The sequence below is a fragment of the Rhinoraja longicauda genome, chromosome 9, assembly GCF_053455715.1.
Source record: "Rhinoraja longicauda isolate Sanriku21f chromosome 9, sRhiLon1.1, whole genome shotgun sequence".
NCBI lineage: Eukaryota > Metazoa > Chordata > Chondrichthyes > Rajiformes > Arhynchobatidae > Rhinoraja > Rhinoraja longicauda.
The window spans coordinates 35,746,235-35,768,020 of NC_135961.1; the positions used below are offsets into that span (position 1 = coordinate 35,746,235).

At 44.8% G+C, this 21,786-nt stretch overlaps 1 protein-coding gene across 1 annotated transcript in view; it reads right to left on the reverse strand.

Annotated features, from left to right (window-relative positions):
• The window catches only part of serac1 (serine active site containing 1), a 34,056-nt gene extending 12,326 nt beyond the window's left edge, over positions 1-21,730 (reverse strand). The window contains exons 1-8 of the mRNA XM_078405132.1: positions 21,611-21,730; positions 18,314-18,350; positions 16,728-16,864; positions 11,637-11,726; positions 9,349-9,477; positions 6,138-6,256; positions 3,943-4,071; positions 995-1,108 (exon numbers count right to left, since the gene is read on the reverse strand). Coding sequence (XP_078261258.1) covers positions 995-1,108; positions 3,943-4,071; positions 6,138-6,256; positions 9,349-9,477; positions 11,637-11,726; positions 16,728-16,864; positions 18,314-18,350; positions 21,611-21,707 — 852 coding nt within the window. The 5' untranslated portion in view covers positions 21,708-21,730. The remainder of the gene's footprint in view (positions 1-994; positions 1,109-3,942; positions 4,072-6,137; positions 6,257-9,348; positions 9,478-11,636; positions 11,727-16,727; positions 16,865-18,313; positions 18,351-21,610) is intronic.
• Between the last annotated feature and the right edge of the window lie 56 nt (positions 21,731-21,786).

Sequence of the window (21,786 nt, forward strand, 5' to 3'; positions counted from 1 at the left end):
TCAATCTCCTCTTTTAAAATATCTAGTGACTTGACCTCCATAACCTTCTATGAAAAATGAATTCTACAGATTCACCACCCTCTAGATAAAGAAATTCCTCCTCATCTCCATGGTAAAGGTATGCCCTTTTATTCTGTGGCTGTGCCCTCCAGTCCTAGACTCTCCCACTACTGGAAATTTAGCAACGTGGCACAATATCACACTGCATTTTTCAAATACAATGTTACACAGCAAAGTGTAGATAGTCAGAACCATTTCGGGTTCTCAGAATCTTTTTCCCCCCATGGAGGAAATGTCAACATCTAGAGGGCATAGCATTATGGTAAGAGGGGCAGAGTTTAAAGGAGATGTGCAGGGAAAGTGTTTTTTTACACAACCATTGGCGAGTGCCTGGAGCACGCTGCTGGGGGTGGTGGTGGTAGATATGATGGTGGCATTTAAGAGTCTTTTGGACATCACATGGACATGCAGGGAGTGGAAGGGTACGCGGGGAGTGGAGGGGCAGGCAGAGGAAATTAATTTAATGGCATCATGTTCTGATCCATATTGGGACAAAGGGCCTATTCTTGTCCTGTTTGTTCTATGTTCTAAATTTCTGTCTCATCATTAAACACATTCAACAACTTGATCTTGGTAGAGAAAGCCAGACTCATCATGCTCCAGTTGAAGAAGGTATGTATGCAGAGATTCTGGCCCCTCGTTCAAGTCTCATCGACCAGGGAAAACATACTCCCTGTAACAGGTCTCTCAAGCCCTGTCGATGAGCTGTCTTCTGATTCCTATAAACCCTATTGGCCTATTGACCCTTCTCCACACATACGGCAGTCACAGAATTTGAGGAATTGATCAGGCAAACCTTTGTTGAGTATAGTTTATTATTGTCACATGTACCAAGGTACAGTGAAAAGCTTTTTTGTTGACGCTATCCAGTCAGCGAAAAGACGACAATCAAACCGTCTTAGTTTAGAAATTTCATAGAATAAACAAACTTTACCTTAGAATGTTTAGCGAGAGCTTGCAGACAAAATGATTCAACCTTCTCGCTGGGGACAGAGCTCAGACTCTGTGCATAAGGCAGGCCATTTCCTCCAAAGCACCATAGGCCACCCTGAAACAAGATGGAAATAACTTGATCCATTTTCTCTACATGCCAATAAAATAAAGGCTTTTAAAAGAACCATTTTAAACATTCAGAATTGATAATCATGTCAAATAACTAAGAATAAAAATCACAAAGTGTTGGAATAACTCAGCGGGTCAGGGATCATCTCTGGAGAACATGGATCTCCAGAGATGCTGCCTGACCTACTGAGTTCTTCCAGCACTTTGTGACGTTTGCTCAACGTTCCAGCATCTGCATTATAATGTCGTCAATAAATAACTAAAGATGGGTCACTCCCTCTTCTTCCCTCTCTCATCAAGCAAGAGGCACAGAAGTGTGAAAACACAAACAGTGCCCTCCATAATGTTTGGGACAAAGACCCATCATTTATTTATTTGCCTCTATACTCCACGATTTGAGATTTGCAATAGAAAAAAACCACGTGGTTAAAGTGCACATTGTCAGATTTTATTAAAGGCTATTTTTATACATTTTGGTTTCACCATGTATAAATTACAGCTGTGTTTATAGATAGTCCCTCATTTCAGGACACCATAATGTTTGGGACACATGGCTTCACAGGCGTTTGTAATTGCTCAGGTGTGTTTAAATACTTCCTTAATGAAGGTATAAGAGAGCTCTCAGCACCTAGTCTTCCCTCCAGTCTTTCCATCACCTTTGGAAACTTTTATTCCTATTTATCAACATGAGAACTAAAGTTGTGCCAATGAAAGTCAAAGAAGGCATTATGAGACTGAGAAACAAGAATAAAACTATTAGAGACATCAGCCAAATCTTAGGCTTACCAAAATCAACTGTTTGGAACATCATTAAGAAGAGAGCACTGGTGAGCTCACTAATCGCAAAGGAACTGGCAAGCCAAGGAAGACCTCCACAGCTGATGACAGAAGAATTCTCTCTACAAATAAAGCAAAATCCCCAAACACCTGTTCGACAGATCAGAAACACACCAGGAGTTAGGTGTGGGTTTGTCAATGACCACTGTCCGCAGAAGACTTCATGAACAGAAATACAGAGGCTACTCTGCAAGATGCAAACCACTGGTGAGCCACAAAAATAGGGTGGCCAGGTTACGGTTTGCCAAGAAGTACTTAAAAGAGCAACCTGAGATCTGGAAAAAAGGTCTTGTGGACAGATGAGATGAAGATTAACATATCAGAGTGATGGCAAGAGGGGAGAAGGAACTGCCCAAAATCCAAAGCATACCACCTCATCTGTGAAACACAGTGGTGGGGGTGTTATGGCCTGGGCATGTATGGCTGTTGAAGGAACTGGCTCACTTATCCTCATTGGTGATACATCTGCTGATGGTAGTAGCATAATGAATTATGAAGGGTATAAACACATCCTATCTGCTCAAGTTCAAACAAATGCCTCAAAACTCATTGGCTGGCGGTCCATTCTCATGATCCCAAACATACTGCTAAAGCAACAAATTAGTTTTTCAAAGCTAAAAAATGGTCTTCTTGAGGGCCAAGTCAATCACCCGATCTGAACCCAATTGAGTATGCTTTTTATATGCTGAAGAGAAAACTGAAGGGGACAAGCCCCCAAAATAAGCATAAGCTGAAGATGGCTGCAATATAGGCCTGGCAGAGCATCACCAGAGAAGCACCCAGCAACTGGTGATGTCCATGAATCGTAGACTTCAAGCAGTCATTACATGCAAAGGATATGCAACAAAACACTAAACATGACTACTTTCATTTACATGACATTGCTGTGTCCCAAACATTATGGTGCCCTGAAATGGGGGGGGGGGGGGGGGGGGGGGAACTATGTATAAACACTGCTGTAATTTTAACATGGCAAAACCAAAATGTATAAAAATACCCTTTATTAAAATCTAACAATGTGCACTCTAACCACATGTGATTTTTTTCTATTACAAATCTCAAATTGTGGAGTACTGAGGCAAATAAATAAATGATGGATCTTTGTCCCAAACATTATGGAGGGCATTGTACCTCCAGATTCAGGGACAGTTTCTTCCCAGCTTATCATGCACCAAACCATTTTATCAAATAGAGAGCGGTCTTGACCTACCATCTACCTCATTGGAGACCCTTGGACTATCTTTAATTGGACTTTACCTTGCACTAAACGTTATTCCCTTTATCATATATCTGTACACTATGGATAGCTCAATTGTAATCATGTAAAGTCTTTCCACTGACTGATTAGCACACAAAAACTTTTCACTGTACCTCGGTATACTTGACAATAAACTAAACTAATGCTTTTCTTTCTAAACACTTTAGTCAGATTTACATAGATCCTTTGGCTGGAAATGGGCTAAGAGTCAGAGAAAACAACATTTTCACGGTAGCACAGCTGGTAGAGCTGCTGCCTCACAGAGCCAGAGACCCAGGTTTGATCCTGACCGTGTCTATATGGAATTTACAGGTTATTCCTGCGATCACATGGGTTTTCTCTGGGTGCTCTAGGTTCGTAAGTTAATTGGCCCCTGTACACTTGCCCCTAATATGTAGAGAGTGGATTAAAAAGTGGGATAACAGAGAACTAGTGGGGACAGATATGAAGGGAGTGGATGACAAAATTGGAAATCATAGAACTAGATGGGCCGAAGGGCCTGTTTCCATGCTGTATCTCTCAACTAAAGTACCTACATCAGGTTCCTGATTTATACTGTCCGATATAATGACGAAAACAGTTAGAGGCCATACAAATATCCCCACATTGCATTCACACCTGGTTCTTTAGTTCTATTCAAAATAATTATACACCTTAATTTTCAGACTAAGGTTGCTCCTTTATCAACACAGAGGCCAGCACCGGATCAGATACTTTAAGCTTACCCTTTGCGCTGACATAGACTGATTACTCTCTCTTAAAGCCAGTGAGGTAAAGTACTGCACACACTGATCCACTTCAGACTGTGGTAGGGAGGCCAGGAGACGTTGAAGTTCATCTTCAATGTACGAGTCCTGCATACAGGAAGCAAACAGGACAGGAAATAAGTGTGAACTCTTTCTTCAATGGCTCGTTACTATCACACAATGAAATTCTTTTTTTGCATACAGTTCAGTAAAGTACTGCCATACATAAGCACAATCCCTGATTAGTACAAAGTGCAGAGAAATAGTCCACAGAGACCACACGCAAGAGCCGCCAGATATTCCCGCCATCTCCAAGGTTGTCTGGTCGTAGGCTCGGTCTCCAGGAATGGCACCCGATCCAGGCGAGCCCCAATCCGCTATAGCGCCTCCAGCCGTCGCCTCCGTCCAGATCATCCAATGATCCGTCGTCTCTCTCCGCGACCGGCCACCTTTAGGCTTTCTGCCCCGGTAGCGCCTCCCGCAGCCGACCTTGAGGGCGCAGAAAGTAAGACCTCAGCTCACTCTCTTACTGGCCTTTGCTCTTGCGCCCACAGTCACCGGATTCTTCCTCCTCTGCGGTTCTTGGGGAAGAGCAGGGGTCGGCTCTGCAGCTTCCCTCTACAGGCCACGGCCTGCCAGGTCCTTCCTTCTGGCTTTCCATAGTCTTACCTTGCACTAAACGTTATTCCCTTTATCACATATCTGTACACTGTGGATGGCTCAATTGTCTTCAACTCTTTTTATTTTTCTCTCTGCTCTCTTTCTCTCACTCACATCTTCACATCATCTGGGTGACACAGGGTGCAGAGCTGCTGCCTCGCAGCTCCAGCGACCCTGACCCCTGATGCTGTGTGCAGTTTGGACATTCACCCTGAGACAGGTACTCTGGTTTCCTTCCACATCTCAAAAAATTGTTAATTGGTCTCTGAAATTGCCCCGAGTGTAGATGAGTAACTTTAGACTTTACTTTATATTTTAATGAGAGTGCCGAAACAAGCCTTTCGGCCCATCGAGTCCATGCCAACCAGCAATCGCCCCGTACACTATCACTATCCAACACACTAAGGGACAATTTACAATTTTTTCCAATGCTAATTCACCTACAAAACCTGCATGTTGTTGGAGTGTGGGAGGAAACCGGAGCACCCGGAGAAAATCCACACCGTCATAGGGAGAATGCACAAACTGTGTCGACAGCACCTGTGGTCAGGATCAACCCGGGTCTCTGGCACTGTAAAGCAGCAGTTCTAGTGCTTCGCCAGTGTGTCGCCTGAGAGTGGTAAAAGAATCAGGGTGCAGTTGATAGGAAGGTGAGAGCAAGAATTTAAGGTGAGAGGGGAAAGATTTAATGGGAATCTGAGGGGCAACTTTTTCACAGTGGATGGTGGATGTATAGAACGAGCGGCCGGAGGAGGTAGTTGAGGCAGGCGTAATAACAACATTTAAAAGACATTGGGACAGGTACATGGAATGATTTAGAGGGATATTGGCCAAACACAAGCAAATGGGGCCAGTGTTAATGGGGCATCTTGGTCAATATGGGCAAGTTGGACTATAAGGCCTGTTTCCATGCTGTATGATTCTATTTAATAGGTTACAGGGTAATCAATGAGAGGAAAGTGATTGATAGAAGTGTCTAAGAGGCAGCAGAGTCAACAGGTAAATGGGCTCCTCCCATTTGTATGACATGTGAAATTTTACTTAACTCCTGTTTATATTTACTCTTGAGTGAATCACAGTGGTGGAACTTGGCGGGCAGGCAGCATTTGTGGAGGGAATGGACAGGTGACGTTTCAGGTCGAGATCCTTCTTCACTCTGGGCCTGAACGACAGGTCTGGAAACAGGGTTGGGAGCCACGTGGCACAAAATGGCAGCAAGGACAATTGCTGAGGGAACACTTGTGGCAGCGGTAGTAAGTCAGGGTCAGAGACATGGTCAAAGAACAGGAATCACAGAGGGGGAGCAGCGAGGGAAAGTGGTGTGAATTTAAAGCAGCTTTACTAGCTCTGCCACTAGCCTAGTACAAGGCCCCTGCTGGCTCCTCCAGGAGGTCCTGTCAGCCTACAATTCTCAAATGATACCGTGACTTTAGCGTTAGAGTCTCTGCCACTTCAGACTTTAAAATGTAGCGTATTTTAAAACCAAGGCAAAGAACAATAAGTGATTTACTGACCTCAATTGCTTTAGGTAAAGGAGGGCGTAAAAAGAAGCGAAGGTCGATGTCTTTCGATCTGGCCAGCCCTATGCTGGTTTTCTGATCACATGCCTGGGCCACAGTTCTGTATTGGTAGTCTGCAAATGGAGAAAATGTACACATTTAAATATAATACTATAACTAGGAGAGTTGATATTTCACTACATTTCCCCATCCCCTGATTAATCTTCAGTTAAATGGTATTTATTCACAAAATGCTGGAGTAACTCAGCAGGTCAGGCAGCATCTCAGGAGAGAAGGAATGGGCGACGTTTCGGGTCGAGACCCTTCTTCAGACTGATTATAGTTAACTGATTTTAGTTAAATGGTGATCATTTACAAGGGATAGTAAGTGGTATAGCCATTCTGTGCAAGAAGAGTCATGGTCTCAACTTCCACTGCTTCGCCGATGATATCCAGCTCCTCATCTCCACCAAGTCAATCTCCTCCACCACACACTCTACACTGACAAACTGCATTACTGAAATAAAATCTTGGCTTCAATCAAACTTCCTCAAACTCAATTGCAACAAATCTGAAATCATCATCATTGGTCCAAAAATGCTCACCAAATCCACCCAAAACTTCATCCTCAACATTGATGGTCTCCCAGTATCCACCTCACCTCACATCCGGAATCTTGGAATCATCCTTGATCAAACCCTCTCCTTCGACAAACACATCAAACACATCACAAAGACAGCCTTCTTCCACCTCAAAAACATTGCCCGTCTCCGTCCATCCCTCTCCTCCACAGCTGCAGAAACCCTCATCCACGCCTTCATCACCTCCCGTCTGGACTACTGCAACAGCCTCCTCTATGGCGCACCCTCAAAAATCATCAATAAACTTCAATACATTCAAAACTCCGCTGCCCGTCTACTCACACACACCTCGATCCGTGACCATATCACCCCCGTCCTTTATAAACTCCACTGGCTCCCCATCCCCCAGAGAATCCAGTACAAAATCCTCCTCATAACCTACAAAGCCCTCCATAACCTGGCCCCATCCTACCTGACCGACCTCCTCCACAGGCACACTCCCACCTGCACCCTCCGCTCTGCCGCTGCCAATCTCCTATCCCCCCACATCCGGACTAAACTCAGATCCTGGGGGGACAGGGCTTTCTCCATCGCTGCTCCCACCCTATGGAACTCACTACCCCAAACCGTTAGAGACTCCCCCACACTCACCACATTCAAAACATCGCTGAAGTCTCACCTGTTCAGTACTGCCTTCAACCACTGAAGGTCACCTCACCTTCTGTCTCCTTTCTCTGTTCATTTATTTATTTACTTATTTATCTATTTATTAATTTCCCTATGTTCTCAAAATCTCTGTAAAGCGTCTTTGAGTATATGAAAAGCGCTATATAAATAAAATGTATTATTATTATTATTATTAAGAGTGTTTTATTGCCATATGTCCCAGATAGAACAATGAAATTCTTACTTGCTGCAGCACAACTGAAAAAGTTCAGTGTGTATATATACACAAACTCATAAGTACACCCACACATATTATACACACAATGTGTATACACACACGCACAAAAAACAAACAAAAGTAGTGCAATAATAATAATAATCTATTGTAGTTCAGAGCTTATTTGAGGTTGTAGTGTTTAATAGCCTGATGGCTGTAGGGAAGAAGCCGTTCCTGAACCTGGACCTTAGTGAAATGAGTGTGTGGCCAGGATGGTGTGGGTCTCTGATGATGCTGGCTGCCTTTTTGAGGCAGCATCTCCGATAAATCCTTTCGATGGTGGGGAGGTCAGAGCCGGTGATGGACTGGGCAGTGTTCACAACCTTTTGCAGTCTCTTCCGCTCCTGGGCGTTCAAGTTGCCGAACCAGGCCATGATGCAACCAGTCAATCATTAGAAATCACCTGCTTTCCTGATTCAAACAGCACTGGAAGGCATTCAGATAATTAGGTTTATGTTGGTTTATTCAAAGAACTTTCCATTCCATTTAGTTTTACACAATCACCTATTCAAGGATATATATCGTGCTTCCTCTACTCTTTCAGGCAAATCACAAATTAAAACAATTCAATGTTTAGAGATACATTGTGGATACAGTGTGGAAACAGGCCCTTTGGCCCACTGAGTCCGCACCAACCAGCGTTCACCCGTACACTAGTTCTATCCTATACACTAGGGACAATTTACAGAGGCTAATAAACAGACAAACCTGCACATCTTTGGAATGTGGAAGGAAATTAGAGCACCTGGAGAAAACCCACGTGGTCCCAAGGGGAATGTTCAAACTCCACGCAGACAGCACCTGTAGTCAGGATCAAACCTAGGTCTCCGGTGCTGTCAGGCTGCAATTGTACCGCTGCACCACCGTGCCAACGTGTGGAAGAAATAAATTTCCATTGCACTTTTTAACCAAAGCTTGGGTCCTCTACTTTTTGACTCCATTAACATTATCCATGGTTACATGGCTCCAATTGTGTCACCTCCATTAGATATCTGCTTAACCTCATCTACTGTACAAATAATCCCAGCTTCCACAAATGAAATATCCCGTTCCTATTGTTATCAAGGGAGGCAGAAACCGCTGAGTGAAGTGCTTCTATTGCCCCTCCCTTTAGCTGCACATGCCCCTTAGCCACAGAAGATTTGCCTGGCTAGTTTTTAGTCGTAATATAAGCATGAAACCTTTAAAAAACTTTTTAAAGTAATTCTCCAATTTTAGATAACTTTCAACTAACCCCACCCCCCCCCCCCTTTCACACCTACATCTCCCACCACTCTCTTTCTCTACTCCCCTTCTCTTCTCTCCCGGACCCCATTTGGACTCCCACCTGTTTCTCCCTTCCACCTCCCCCCCCCCCTCGGCTACTTTCCTCTCTCTGGATTCACAATCCGTAACTCTTCAAACCTGACTCACACCTGTTCTTATTTCTGATCCAACCACCGGCCTGTCAAATAAAAGCCCTGTGTCTACCTATTGCCTGCCACACTTTGTCCTGCCTCTCCAGTTTTCTAGCTTTCTTCTCCCCCTGTAATTAATCAAAACACAGGTCTTGATGAAACGTCATCTATCTTTGCCCTTCACAGATGCTGCCTGACCAACTGAGTTACTCTAGCACTTTATATGCTTTTCAATTTCATCGTTGAACACTGCTTTTATTAATATCCACTGATTAATAATTATGGACATCTGTCCAATATTGTACCGTGCCAGTGATGTTTCTTTGCCAGTTCTTGGACAGCGTGAACTCGCACGGCTTTAATTGTCGATCGAGCCCGTTTTAAAAGGAGCCACACACCAGAGTCATCGTCCACCTCTGGTTTCATGTTGTTCTCTGTAAAACATAGTAGGTGTGACAATCTAAGGATGGTAATTTATATATAGTAAACCCTCGCAGTTACGGACCACTACACAACGGATTTCAGTTATAGCGGACCGAGGCGTCCGTTCGTGGTGGTGTTGGTTGGCGAACCAATTAAGTAGTGGAAAGATGGCGTCGGGGAGAGAGCAAGCAGTAAAACACTCTTGACGAGATCACAGGTTTGCAGTAGCTGCCACAAAGCAAGGTGTCCAGCCAGGGGTGTTGGATGCAGATGCACGCGCACCACTGCACTTGTGTTGCCATGGCAACGTGTGCCTCGGTCACGTGGTAACGCATGAAGCTCACAATGCACCACCACCCCTTCTCACTTCCGCCAGTTACCCTATGAGCTGGTGCCGCGTGGCGGGAACATCCGGTTGCGGGAGCGGAGAGAGCGAGCAGCATGAAGGCGGCGTGGAAACCGGGCCCGCTACCACCACACCGTGTGTGGCGTCAAGGGGCTCTGCGGCTGCCGGGTCCATGAATTCCCGGCTCAAGTGGCTCTGCCGCTCCCGGTCCTATGAATCAGCAATGGGCTCAGTGACACCAGAGGCCGGGTACAGCGGAACTCCACTCAAAACCATCAATTACTTATTTGAAAATGCCACTCAGCAAAGGAAATAACACTATGTTCGTATAGTGCGGCAAGGAAAACATTGCCAAATGTTTTTGGATCACAACGAAGAGGAAAGTTCTTGATCTAAATAAAAAGTAGTTAAATTGTCAAACCAGTCATATGGTATGCTTGCCTTCGGAGGTCAGGGCATTACAGGATATCATGATGCAGCTTTATCATCCTTTGGTTAGGCCAAGTTTGGAATATTGCATGCAGTTCTGGTCACCCCATTACCGAAGAATACGGAGGCTTTGGAAAGGGTGCCAAAGAGATTTACCAGAATGTTATCTGGATTAGGGGTATTAGCTACAGGGTGAGATTGGACAGATTTGGATTGTTTTTATTTCTACAGATATACAGTTGAGAACATATTGACTGGTTGCATCACAGCCTCGTTTGGCAACTTGATTACTCAGGAACTAAGAAAATTGCAAAAAGTGATGAACAGTGTTCAGTCCATCATGAAGGGAGTCATTGCCTTAGAAAGGCAGCCAGCAGAGATCCAGGCTATTAAACTACAACCCTGTGGCGCGTCGATAAAGGCCCGAAATAAAGGCAAGGAGCCAGGTATTTCGGGGGCGTTATGTTTTATTATACCTCGGTTATCAGACTGGTCGAGTCTGCCGGAATGGCTTCGCGCCCAAAACCTTGTCCTTATATACATGGTACCGGACCGCCCCCCTGGACTGGTCCATTCCCGTGCCGAGGGGTCGGTAGTAGTATGCCCCGACCCTTGGGAGCCGCCACAACCTCCAACTAAGCTCTGAAATACATAGACTTGGGGACACTGTTTTTGTCTGCATTATTATTGCTTTTTTAAAAATGTACTGAGCTTCCTTCTTGTTGTGTAATATGGTAATTACAGAGTACTATGTTTAGTTATCCATTTCAGGGCATATGACAAGAAAACACTCTTGACTGGAGTACGAAAGATTGTGGGGAAATCTGATAGAAGTATACAAAATTATGAGAGATGTACTTATGGTAGACAGTCAGAACCTTTTTCCCAGGATGGAAAAATCAAATACTAAAGAGTATAGCTTTAAGGTGAGGGGAGCAAAGTTTAAAGGTGATGAGCAGGGCAACCTTTTTTTATGTACAGCGTGGTGAGCACTTGGACACACTGGTAATATGAGTGATTGCGGCAGATACAATATAGTTTAGTTTAATGTCACATGTATCGAGGTACAATGAAAAGCTTTTTTGTAGTATGCTATCCAGTTAGCAGAAAGACTACACATGATTACAATCAAGCATTGTGGCATTTAAGGGGCTTTAGGGTAGGCATATCAATATGCAGGGAATGGAGGAATGTGGATTATGTGCAGGTAGATGGTCTTGGCATTATGTCCAGCACAGACGTTGTGGGCTGAAGGGCCTGTTGTCGTGCTGTACTGTTCCATGTTCTGTGTCGTATGACTGCAGCAACCTCGTGTTCACTGCAACATTAATTTTAAAAGAAAAATTCTAATGCTAAATTATAATGCTGCACCAACAAAAATATTGACTCACTTACCATTCACTGGTAACGAAAGAATATCCGCTGTAGCTTGCAACAGTCTTTTAACTACCCTGTTCAGTCCCTTTCGAACTTTTCTTGTAATTTCTGAAATGCAACAAAGCTAATCTTCAACAGAGTACATTTGCTGATTTTTAAAACCAAACATAATGATGAAACTTGAGGTCCTAAACCACTAACTATAGAAAACTAGGGGTGGCACAGTGGACCATCAATCACCACTAATTTAATGAATGAATACTTTATTGACACATGTGACAACTCACAGTGAAATTCATTGCTTGCATACCAAAGGTATGCAAATAGTTACCCATAAAGGGCGCTGACAAAGTTACAAAGTACCCCCACGCCAGGTCCCCCTTTGTTCTCTCACCACCACCCACCCCCCCCCCCCCCCACTCATGGCGGACCCGCCACGCCGGGTCCTCCTTTGTTCCTTCCCCCAGCAGAAGCTTCGCATTGTCTATGTTATCCCATTTTCTCATCCATTCCCTGCGCCCCGAGGACAATTTACAGAGGTCAATTGCCCTACAAACCTGCACGTCTTTAGGATGTGGGAGAAAACCAGAGAATAGACAATAGACAATAGGTGCAGGAGTAGGCCATTCAGCCCTTCGAGGCAGCACCGCCATTCAATGCGATCATGGCTGATCACTCTCAATCAGTACCCCGTTCCTGCCTTCTCCCCATACCCCCTCACTCCGCTATCCTTAAGAGCTCTATCCAGCTCTCTCTTGAAAGCACCCGGAGGAAACCCACATGATCACAGGGAGAACGTGCGAATTTCACACAGACAACACCTGAGGTTAAGATTGACGCCGGGTCTCCGATGCTGTGATGCAGCAGCTACCAGTTGCACCACTGTGCCTCCCACCATGGCATTGTGCGCATGTCGGAATGGAGAAACACAATTTCATTAAACGATGCAGCACATTAATCTTTGACATGTGGAAGGGTTGTTTGGGTCCCGAGATGTTGGTCAGAAAGGATCTATAGACGTGCACCAAGGACCTTCTATTCCATAATAGAGCATCACTATTCACAGTATATGTCCTACCCTTATTACAGCCCTGAAGACATATCATCCCAGATATCATCCGTTCTATCATTGCTCCACCCAACATACCAGCTCATTCCACAATGAAATAGGTTATTTCATTGGAAAGGCAATACTAATTTTAGGAATAGAACACAAAGTGCTGGAGTAACTGTGGAGGACATGGACAGGCATAAGCTTTGTGTCAGGACCCTCCTTTAGACTGTGGTGGGGAAGAGAAAGCTGGAAGAGAGGCGATGGTGGGACAAAGCCTGGCAAGTGGTAGGGGCCTGCTCATTAATTTGTTCTATATCTCTCTACATCATCGTCTATATCTCTCATTTCCCTTTCCCGTGACTTTTAGTCTGAAGAAGGGTCTCGACCCGAAACGTCACCCATTCTTTCTCTCCAGGGATGCTGACTTTCCTGCTGAGTTACTCCGGCATTTTGTATCTATAAATGATCAGGGGATACAGTCAAGGGGAGGTTTGTTTGGCAGATGGGTGGAAAAAGGCTAGTGATGAAAAGGAGACAAAAGGGAACCAAAGGAGACAAAAGGGTGTTTTTTTAGGAGGGGAGGTTTGAAAGAGCAGTGAAATGTAAAGGAAAGACAAAATGCTGGAGAAACTCAGCAGGTCAGGCAACATCTCTGGAGAACATGGATAGGTTACAGATCGTGCTGGTGAGGGCAGGAACAGAGAGATCGGGGATATGAATGTACGGCTGAGGGGCTGGTGCAGGGAGCAGGGATTTAGATTTCTAGACCACTGGGATGTCTTCTGGGGTAGGGGTGACCTGTACAAAAGGGACGGGTTACACCTTAACAGCAGGGGGACCAGCATTCTGGCAGGCAGGTTTGCTAGTGCTACACGTGTGGCTTTAAACTAAGTAGTGGGGGGGAGGGGTTGACAAATTGGGAATATGAAGATGGAGTTAAAGGGAAAGCGAATACAGGAGAAATTGCAAAGGACTCTCGAATGAATGGGAAGGGAAGTTCTAGAAGGGATAAGAGAGTAAGGTCAGGGCCAATTGTGACCGGTGTGAGAGGGGAGGTGAATATCAAAGTTAAAGTGTTGTATTTAAATGTGCGAAGTATACAAAATAAAGTGGATGAGCAAGTATGATGTTGTGGGAATCACTGAGACATGGCTACAAGAGAACCAGGGCTGGGAACTGAATATTCAGTGGTACACAACATATAGAAAAGACAGACAGGTGGGGAGAGGGGGTGGGGTCGCTCTGTTGGGAAGGAATGATATTCATTCCCTTGCAAGGGGTGACATAGAATCAGGAGAAGAATCAGTATGGATAGAAATGAGGAATTGCAAGGGTAAAAAGGCCCTAATGGGAGTTATCTACAGCCCCCCCCCCCCCCCCCCCCCCAACAGTAGCCTCGACATAGGGTGCAAGTTGAATCAGGAGCTAAAATTGACATGTCACAAATGTAATGCTACGGTGGTTATGGGAGATTTCAACATTCAGGTAGACTGCGAAAATCAGGTTGGTAATGGACCCCAGGAAAGAGAGTTTGTGGAGTGCCTCCGAGATGGATTCTTAGAACAGCTTGTACTGGAGCCTACCAGGGAGAAGGCAATTCTGGATTTAGTGTTGTGTAATGAACCTGATCTGAAAAGGGGACTCGAGGTAAAAGAGCCATTAGGAGGCAGTGACCACAATATGATGTTTTACTCTACAAATTGAGAGGGAGAAGGGAAAATCAGAAGTGTCAGTATTACAGTATAGCAAAGGGGATTACAGAGGCATGAGGCAGGAGTTGGCCAAAATTGACTGGAAGGAGGCCCTAGCAGGGAAGACGGTGGAACAGGAATGGCAGGTATTCCTGGGAATAATGCAGAAGTTGCAGGATCAATTTATCCCAAAGAGGAGGAAAGATTCTAAGGGGAGTAAGAGGCTCCCGTGGCTGACAAGGGAAGTCAAGGACAGCATAAAAATAAAAGAGAAATATAACATAGCAAAGAAGAGTGGGAAGCCAGAGGATTGGGACTCTTTTAAAGAGCAACAGAAGATAACTAAAAAGGCTATACGGGGAGAAAAGATGAGGTACCAGGGTAAACTGGCCAATAATATAAAGGAGGATTGTAAAAGCTTTTTTAGGTATGTGAAGAGGAAAAAAATAGTCAAGGCAAATGTGGGTCCCTTGAAGACAGAAGCCGGGGAATTTATTATGGGGAACAAGGAAATGGCAGACGAGTTGAACTGGTACTTTGGTTCTGTCTTCACTAAGGAGGATACAAACAATCTCCCAGATGTTCTAGTGGCCAGAGATCCTAGGGTGACGGAGGAACTGGAGGAAATCCATATTAGGCAGGAAAAAGTTTTGGGTAGACTGATGGGACTGAAGGCTGATAAATCCCCAGGGCCTGATGGTCTGCATCCCAGGGTACTTAAGGAGATGGTTCTAGAAATTGTGGACGCATTGGTGATCATTTTCCAATGTTCTATAGATTCAGGGTCAGTTCCTGTGGATTGGAGGGTAGCTAATGTTATCCCACTTTTTAAGAAAGGAGGGGGAGAGAAAACGGGAAATTATAGACCAGTTAGTCTGACATCAGTGGTGGGGAAGATGCTGGAGTCAATTATAAAAGACAAAATTGCAGAGCATTTGGATAGCAGTAACAGGATCATTCCGAGTCAGCATGGATTTACGAAGGGGAAATCATGCTTGACTAATCTACTGGAATTTTTTGAGGATGTAACTAGGAAAATTGACAGGGGAGGGCCGGTGGATGTGGTGTATCTCGACTTTCAGAAAGCCTTCACATAGGTCCCACATAGGAGATGGGTGGGCAAAATTAGAGCACATGGTATTGGAGGTAGGGTACTGACATGGATAGAAAATTGGTTGACAGACAGAAAGCAAAGAGTGAGGATAAATGGGTCCCTTTCAGAATAGCAGGCAGTGACTAATGGGGTACCGCAAGGCTCGGTGCTGGGACCGCAGCTATTTACAATATACATCAATGACTTGGATGAAGGGATTAAAAGTACCATTAGCAAATTTGCAGATGATACAAAGCTGGGCAGCAGTGTGAACTGTGAGGAAGATGCTATGAGGTTGCAGGGTGACTTGGACAGGTTGTGTGAGTGGGCTGATGCATGGCAGATGCAGTTTAATGTGGATAAGTGTGAGGTTATCCACTGGTGGTAAGAATAGGAAGGCAGATTATTATCTGAATGGTGTCAAGTTAGGAAAAGGGGACGTACAATGAGATCTGGGTGTCCTAGTGCATCAGTCACTGAAAGGAAGCATGCAGGTACAGCAGGCAGTGAAGAAAGCCAATGGAATGTTGGAATTCATAACAAGAGGAGTTGAGTATAGGAGCATAGAGGTCCTTCTGCAGTTGTACAGGGCCCTAGTGAGACCGCACCTGGAGTATTCTGTGCAGTTTTGCTCTCCAAATCTGAAGAAGGATATTCTTGCTATTGAGGGGGTGCAGCGTAGAATTACTAGGTTAATTCCCGGAATGCCGGGACTGTCATATGTTAAAAGACTGGAGCGACTAGGCTTGTATACACTGGAATTTAGAAGGATGAGAGGGGATCTTATCGAAACGTACAAGATTATTAAGGGATTGGACACGTTAGAGGCAGGAAACATGTTCCCAATGTTGGGGGAGTCCAGAACCAGGGGCCACAGTTTAAGAATAAGGGGTACGCCATTTAGAACGGAGATAAGGAAAATCTTTTTCAGTCAGAGAGTTGTGAATCTGTGGAATTCTCTGAATGCATTCACGAGAGAGCTAGATAGAGCTCTTAAGGATAGCGGAGTCAGGGGGTATGGGGAGAAGGCAGGAACGGGGTACTGATTGAGAATGATCAGCCATGATCACATTGAATGGCGGTGCTGGCTCGAAGGGCCGAATGGCCTACTCCTGCATCTATTGTCTATTTTAGAAGGTGGGTTTTGTCTATTTTAGAAGGTAGGTTTTGAGGGGAGTGAGGGTGATGTTCCTGGCAATATTCAAGAATAATCCAGACACAAATTTTATAGATTCAATCTTCTACATTAAGAGTGAACTGAAAGCTCTCACCTTGCAACCCTTGCTGTTCCTGTGGAGCGGTCTGTATATAGATGTAGGATTTCAGTTTCTCTCGTTCTACAGCCTGTGTATCAAGCGTCACATTTTCTCCCAGTGCCAGAATTTCATACGTAATAAACATACACCCACTATAGGAGGCAAGATAAGACAAGATAATTCACTTGTACTAGCCACAAACAAATTCCAAGTTAAATCAACCAAATTGTTTCTGTTACATAAATTAGTAATAGAAATATATTGTAACCCAAGGTGCATGTGGAATAAATGTGGAGTATTTCACAGTACCCCCACTGAATAAATGCACACAATTCACAAATTTAGCAAGGAGATTGTGGAAGAGAATCTTGGCAATGGCTTAGCTGGTAGAGCTGCTGCCTTACAGCGCCTGAGACACGGGTTTGATCCTGACCTCAGGTGTTGTCGCTGTGTAGAGGACACCCAAGGTCAGGATCGAACCCAGGTCACTGGTGCTGTGGAGGCAGCAGCTCCACCAGCTGCGCCACTGTCCTACCCTTTAAGGACTATTGGAAAAGTTCATATGTATTTTTGAAAATTCCACAAGAACAACTCTTCTAATGTTTGACTAATCCATCACTAAGATTTATACAGTGCAGGTATGATATGGTAAAATAAGTTCATAAGTTCCAGGAACAGAATTAGGTCGTTCTGTCCATCAAGTCTACTCCGCCATTCAATAATGGCAGATCTATCTTTCCCTCTCAACCCCATTCTCCTACCTTTTCCCCATAACCCGACACCCGTACTAATCAAGAATCTGTCAATCTCCGCCTTAAAAATATCCATCGACTTGGCCTCCACAGCCGTCTGTAACAATGAATTCTATAGATTCATCACCCTCTGACTAAAGAAATTACTTCCTCATCTCCTTTCTAAAGGTACATCCTTTTATTCTGAGGCTTTGGTCTCTGCTTCTAGACTCTCCCATGTGAAAGCATCCACTCCACATCCAATCTATCCTAGCCTTTCAATATTCAGTAAGTTGCAATGAGGTCCTTCCTCATCCTTCTAAACTCCAGGCCCAGTGCCGTCAAACGTTCATCATATGTTAACCCACTCATTCCTGGGATCATTTTCATAAAACTCCTCTGGACCGTCTTCAAGGCCAGCACATCCATCCTCAGAAATGGGGCCCAAAACTGCTCACAATACTCCAAATGCGATCTGACCAGTGCATTATGAAGCCTCAGCATTACATCTGTTTTTATATATTACTCCTCTCAAAATAAATATTAGCATTGTGGTTGCCTTCCTTACTACCGATTCGACTTGCAAATTAACCTTTTGGGAATCCTCTACCAGCACTCCCAAGTCCCTTTGCATCTCCGATTTCTGAATTCTCTCCCCATTTAGAAAATAGTCTACGTCTTTATTCCTACTCCCAAAATGCATAACTCCACATTTTGCTACAATGTATTCCATCCATTACTTCTCTGCCCACTCTGCCAACCAGACCAAGTCCTTCTGCAGAGTCCCTGCTTTGTCTACACTACTGGCTCCTCCACAAAATAACGTCAAAAAAATAGCTCTTCATCCATCTTCACAGAAGCAGCACTTACCCCACAACGACAGGGAGAGCATATCTTCCGATTTTTTCTGTCAAAGTAGAAACATAGTGGAATTCAGAATGATGCACACGATAGTGAGTAGAGTTTCAAATCATGAATTATAGATAAATACTGCCTGCACAAAAGATAATCAATCCGATTTCATTAAGTATGGAGTTTGCTAATTCTGAATTGATCATATTTTGCCTAGAAGGTAGAAAGTATCCTTGCAGGTTCCATTAAAAAAGACAGATTGCCAGACTGACCCAGGTAGTCAGGCAGCATCTTTGGACTTTTTGGGTCAGGATCCTTCTTCAGTGGTTGTTAGGGGGAGGAGAGGGGGGGGGGAGAGGGGGGGGGAGAAGAGGGGGGGGGAAGAGGGGGGGGGAAGAGGGGGGGAAGAGGGGGGGAAGAGGGGGGGGAAGAGGGGGGGGAAGAGGGGGGGGAAGAGGGGGGGGGAGAGGGGGGGGAGAGGGGGGGGGAGAGGGGGGGGGAGAGGGGGGGGGAGAGGGGGGGGGAGAGGGGGGGGGAGAGGGGGGGGGAGAGGGGGGGGGGGAGAGGGGGGGGGGAGAGGGAAGGGGGGGGGGGGGAGAGAGAGAACTGGTTGCATCATGCCCTTGAATGGCAATTACCACAATACAGGTGTTATGGCAACTTCAGTCTTGTGCAGTAAACTCTTTTATAATTGCCATTACTTCACAGGGAGTGGGAGTGATCTTGATGCAGAGTCCCAACAGAGAGATCTTCAAGACGTTTCAGTTTAATTAGTTGTTTATTGAAGTAGTTGTACAAACAAGATGAACATACCAGGCTGTACTTATTTTGCATTCAAATCTTTGCTGGCTGCTCTGTTCTCCCCATCTGCCCACAGCTCTCGTTGCAGGTCCGGTAGGAATTGTATCTCTGCAAGCTCCACGTGCCAAACTCCTCCCAGTCCCTGTGTCTCCAGATATACCACCTTGTTCTGGCTTGTCCCAGTCCATTATGCCCATATATGTATTCATCTAACGACAGCCCCCAAGTGTCCAAAATAATATGGTCAGATATATCTAGACAAAATAATATTATATGCTAAAGCAGCCAGCACCAACACAAATGGCTCCTACAACAGGAATACAAGGGTGCAAAAAGTGCTGGACACAGCCCGGCCCATCACTGGCACAGTCTTCCCCTCCATAAATAGCATCTACAAGAGGTGCTGCCTCAAGAAAGCAGCATCTATCAAAGACCTCACCATCCAGGTGCTATCGAGCAGGCGGTACAGAAGCATGAAATCATGCTCCACCAGCATTAGGAGCAGCTATAAGCTGTACACCCATCAGCGTCAGAAACCCAATTACGCAACCCTAATTGAACCTTGACAACGGAACACTATGGACCACCACCTGCATTACCATGGCCTTACCCTTTTACTGTGTTTTGCACTAATGTTTTTATTTTTTGCAGTACTTTTTGTTCTACTGTCAGAATTGTGTACTTTATGTGTACACTAAACACTTTATGTTTAGTGTACAAATGGTCTTGTTGTGCATTGTCAGTCTGTGTGCCTGTAACACTGCTGCAAGATTTTCACTATACCTGTACCTTACCATACTTGTCCTTTTGACAATAAATGCAATTTAAATTGACTAAATAGAAAATGAATTATTTGTTTTACCAGCTTAAAACATGCAAACAATTGAGATAATAAAGAAATACTTGCATCAAACATGGCTGGTAATGTATTTTCCCCAGAGGAAATAAAAAACATTTGATAAAATGACATGAATTGAATTATTTTTTACATTAATATGTACCAGTAGTTAATCTATGATGCACTTATGCTTTACTGAGATGCTAGTAATGAACTTGAAGACAGGAAGAAAATGTTCAACACGCCAAGACGTGACTTTTTTTTGTGTCAGGAACATAATCCATACCTTCTCCTACCCTGGCATTTATTGGAAGAGGATTTCAGTACAAGATTAATGATGTTTTCTACACACCCAGAATATTGTTTACAATTTTAGAATATGCAATAAAACTGATGATCTAGTAAACCATGGCCTTTGATGCTGCCGCATCAGCAGGTTTTCCAGACTATTGGTTTTTATTTCTGTAGTGAGGTCTACCAGAATGATCCCTCGGGAGGGGGGGGGGGGGGGGGAGAGGGGGTATTAGCTACAATGAGATAGCTTGGATCTAAACTTGGATTGTTTTCTCTAGAACGCCTAAAGTTAAGAGGAGACACGATTAAGGTATATAAAATTATGAGAGGCGTAGATAAGGTAGGCAGTCAGAAATGTCAATCACTACAGGGCACAGTTGAAGGGAAGATTAAAGATTAAAGGAAATGTGCAGAGAAACATTTCTTTTCCAGAAGGTGGTGGGTGCAGAATGCACTGCCAAGAGTGGTGATGGAGACAGATTCAACAATGGCACTTGAGATTTTTAGACAGGCACATGGATAGGTAGAGAAGTAGAGGGATATGAGATTTGTTCAAATGATTCAGCGGGTCAGGCAGCACCACTGGAGAAAAAGGGTGGGTGACATTTCAGGTCAGGAAACAGACAGGGTCTCACCCCGAAACGTCACCCATACCTTCTCTTCAGAGATGCTGCCTGTCCTGCTGAGTTACTCCAGTTTTTTGTGCCTATCTTCAGGAAACAGACATGACACGTTACCCATCCTTTTTCTACCGAGATGCTGCCTGACCTACTGAGTCGCTCAGCACTATCTATCTTTGGTATAAACCAGCATCTGCAGTTTTTTTGCTTCTACATTTTGTCTGAGATTAGTTTAACTTGGATTATGTTTGGCACAGACATTGTGGGCCAACAGGAACAGGCCTTTTAGTTTATTATTCTCACTGTACCTCAGTTCACATGATAAGAATGAACTAAACTAAAGGACTTGTTCCTCTGTTGTATGTTCTAAGAAGAGATTGAAGGTGCTGGAATCTTGAGCCAAAATAATTAAGTGCTGAAGAAACTCAACGGGGCAGCTGTACTTTTCAATGTTGTTCTATGTTCTTTAATCAGGTGTAGCTACAATGAGGTGCCTACTAAGCAAAAATTACAGCTCAGAATCAAAACAATGTGTTGCCGACCTGGCACAGATAAATCCCGCGGCAAAACCATTGCAGGCCCCAAGAGTTTACAGGTCTGTCCCGGGGGCTGCAACTGCCCCACTGCCCACCACGGGGCCCTCCACAAGCGGGGCAACGACACCCCCCTCAACCCATTCTCCAAAACACCGAGCCCGCTCCTCACCCCCACAACAAACCCTCCCCCCAGAAAACAAAACAAAGATGTGGACGTCTGTCTTACTGAGGCGTGTCCAGCGAGGGTGGGTGTGGGCGGCGGGGAGGCCGCTGACCAGCCCTCGGCTGCAGCACACGCACACACAACGCGCCCGCAGCGACATGGTGCAGCCGACCGACCGACCGACCGGCGGGGCGCAGGCGCACTACCGCCCCAGACCCGCCCCCACCCAAGTCCACGTT